Source organism: Stegastes partitus, unplaced genomic scaffold (genome assembly GCF_000690725.1).
Source record: "Stegastes partitus isolate 25-593 unplaced genomic scaffold, Stegastes_partitus-1.0.2 Scaffold549, whole genome shotgun sequence".
Lineage (NCBI taxonomy): Eukaryota > Metazoa > Chordata > Actinopteri > Pomacentridae > Stegastes > Stegastes partitus.
The window spans coordinates 140,134-142,956 of record NW_007578280.1 but is presented as its reverse complement, the minus strand read 5'-3'; the positions used below and the strand labels follow the sequence as shown (position 1 = coordinate 142,956).

Below are 2,823 nucleotides of genomic sequence, written 5' to 3'. Positions count from 1 at the left end.
TGATTGTTTACAACTTCTGTGTTCCACTGAAACGACAAGAAAAATTAGAAAAAAGTAAAGCATTCACTGCAACATTTCTTGTTTGTATAACAGATGTGGCTCAAATGATGTGTATGTTTTATATATTAAAAAAAAAGTTCATTTTTATTATTTACAAATAAAAAAGAATGTGTGGAAAAAAATTACAAGCCTTTCTCCTTTATTATTATTATTATTATTATTATTATTATTATTATTATTATTATTATTATTATTCTCTCAGTGTTGGCCGTCTTTTAATGAGCTGGGCTTCATCGGGCACCTTCTGCACAGTTTGTTGGATTTGTCTGTGAGGAAATCCTTCTTTCATGTTTAAATTCAAATTTATTTTTAAAGTACATTTAAAACAGGAAGCGTTGATTCACAGTCATGAACACATCAGATGTAAACACGATGATCAAAAGACTGATCTGAATAAAAACAGTAAATTAAGAGACACAACAGGAGCTTTAGGAGAAGAGCTGAGTCTCTGTTTTGCGTCCAGATGTTGGAACATCTCTGAACATCTGGTTCCTCCAGCTGGGGGGTTCTGGTGTAGCTGGAGAACATCAGGGCAGGACGTTCTAACTCTCTGCTCCGCTCTGTTGCAGAACTGGAGAAAAAGTTCAAGAACCACGAGCAGCGGATGGAGAAGCAGCGGCTGGAGCTGGACGAGCTGAAGGACAACGCCACGATGGTGCGGGACGAGATCCGGGAGCAGGTGCAGAAGTACAGCAACTGTCTGTGACGACTGAAGAACCACGCTGAGCGAAGCGCTGCTCTGGAGGTTGTCCCGCCGGTACGTCCAGTTTTACACATTGACCTGTAAGTGTTATATCTCAGAGAAGCCCAGCACGGTGCCGCCGTGTGACGCCGACACGTCAGCGACACGACGCCACCGCGAGGCGCCTCGGCCTCTCAGGCGTCACAACGAGAGGAAGAGCTGTGGAGCGTTTGTGTTTCATTGTGTAGGCCGTGAAGAATCAACCTAATCCATCTCATCAGTAACACACAGAAGGACTATATTAGAGCACGTTATCGGACAGTTACTGGGACCAAAAGGGCTGCGAAGACTTTGTATTGTTGCTGTAATTTGACCTCATTATCCTGATATATGTACACGGTGACACTCCTGTTGGGAAACTTGTGGAATTAAAGTTTGTTATTATCACAAAAGAGAATAAAGGCAGAAATATCCTTATGAGTAAAATTCATCCTGAGGTGTGACGATGGAGGAAAATAAATTTAATACCATTTATGTACATTATTTGCGTCATGTTTTGTGTGATAACTTTATTTTTTCTCCGCTGCAGAAGATGTTTCAGTTCATCACCACAAGGGGGCGACTCGTCCTCAGCAGGGCACTTCTGTCAGGTTGAATGATTTAATACAAGTTAAACCTGGTTAGAACAGGCTGCCACACAAAATGATATAGAATAAAATACGACAACAGGAATTGTAAGAATTCTTTCTGAATAAAAAAAACAAATAAAGAAAAATGAAATATTAAGACCCTTAAGAGCGGCTAAAACGTGCATCTTTAGGTTTTTCTTGCAAATATGAAAACAAGAGGAACATTTGACTGAAACACGACGGTTCACAGCCGGCATGTTGACACGTCGTCTGATAAAAACCACAGACGTAGTGAAGAACACTGATTATAGCTGCGCTCCGTTTAGCTCAGTGAGTTCCTGTGTTGTGTCTGTTAACTCATTGGAACGGCTGTTATTAATGAAATTAGACATAAAATTGTGCTTTTCCTGCCAAAACGCCTGCTGCAGGAAAGGCCTATTATCATTAGAGTTGTGTCCTGACTGTGCTAGGTTGACATTTGGTTGAATTTTGATGCAGGAAGACTTTAAAAAAAGTATTAAAATGTTTTATTATCATGCTAGAGCAGCCTTTGTGCTCAAGTAAAAGTCGGTACCTGTTTAACAAAGTGAGTAGAGATAACAGAAATGTGACTTTACTCAGGATTAAATGGCTAAAAAGGTGAAAGAGGTCTCTACTAATGGATCTACACTGTGGAGTTATCACCTGACTCTGCAGCTTTAGCGTCTTTCAGCTCATTGTTTTGATTTTACGTAACTTTATTGTTTGGTTCCGTCTCATCAGTTTTGTTTTTGCGGCCTTTTCACACAAAACAAAACAATTTAAAACCGTCGCTACAGGCGAGCTGCTCCTACATCCTCCACTAGCTGAACGCTGGAGACCCGAAGGTGGAAACTGAACCCAACAAACAAACCAACTTGTGATCATTGAACTAAAACTGAGTTGTCGTCGTTATACAACATGTCTCGGGTTTGAAGTGATGAGCCGTGGCCATCTGCTCGTCTTCATCGTGGCTCCACGTAAACATGCCAAAGGAGCTGAAAAATCTGGTCGTGAGTCTTCACAAAGTCGGAAAAGGATGAAGGACGATTGACGAGCAGCTAAGAATCAGTGGAAACGCAGTAATGAGGAGGTACAGAAGGAGCAACAGCACCGTTTGCACGATTTAGCTGCTTCAGATTTAGACATCAGAGTTTCTGTGGAGCTCAGACAGTTGATGACCTCTACAGCGCCGGAGGAAAACACATTGGATCGCTGTTGGAAACAAAACTGGAAGATGATGCTTTGCTAAAGAAGCCTGATGGATGCTTTGAACACTTGTTTTAATCATATGAGATAACTGGTGTCAGCATGTTTGGTGTGGACCTGGTCAGGACCACCACGGTGAGCTCGTAGGTGGGAGTGTGATGATGTGAGGCTACAGAAATGTGTGTGAAACGTGTTCAGGAGACGACATTGATCAACAGATAAACC

General features: G+C 41.6%; 1 protein-coding gene across 1 annotated transcript in view; it reads left to right on the top strand.

Annotated features, from left to right (window-relative positions):
- lamb2l (laminin, beta 2-like) overlaps window positions 1–1,285 on the top strand; it is a 70,773-nt gene extending 69,488 nt beyond the window's left edge. Inside the window, exon 35 of the mRNA XM_008288248.1 lies at window positions 630–1,285. Within this exon, the coding sequence (XP_008286470.1) occupies window positions 630–766 (137 nt within the window). The 3' untranslated portion in view covers window positions 767–1,285. The remainder of the gene's footprint in view (window positions 1–629) is intronic.
- The last annotated feature ends 1,538 nt before the right edge of the window (window positions 1,286–2,823 follow it).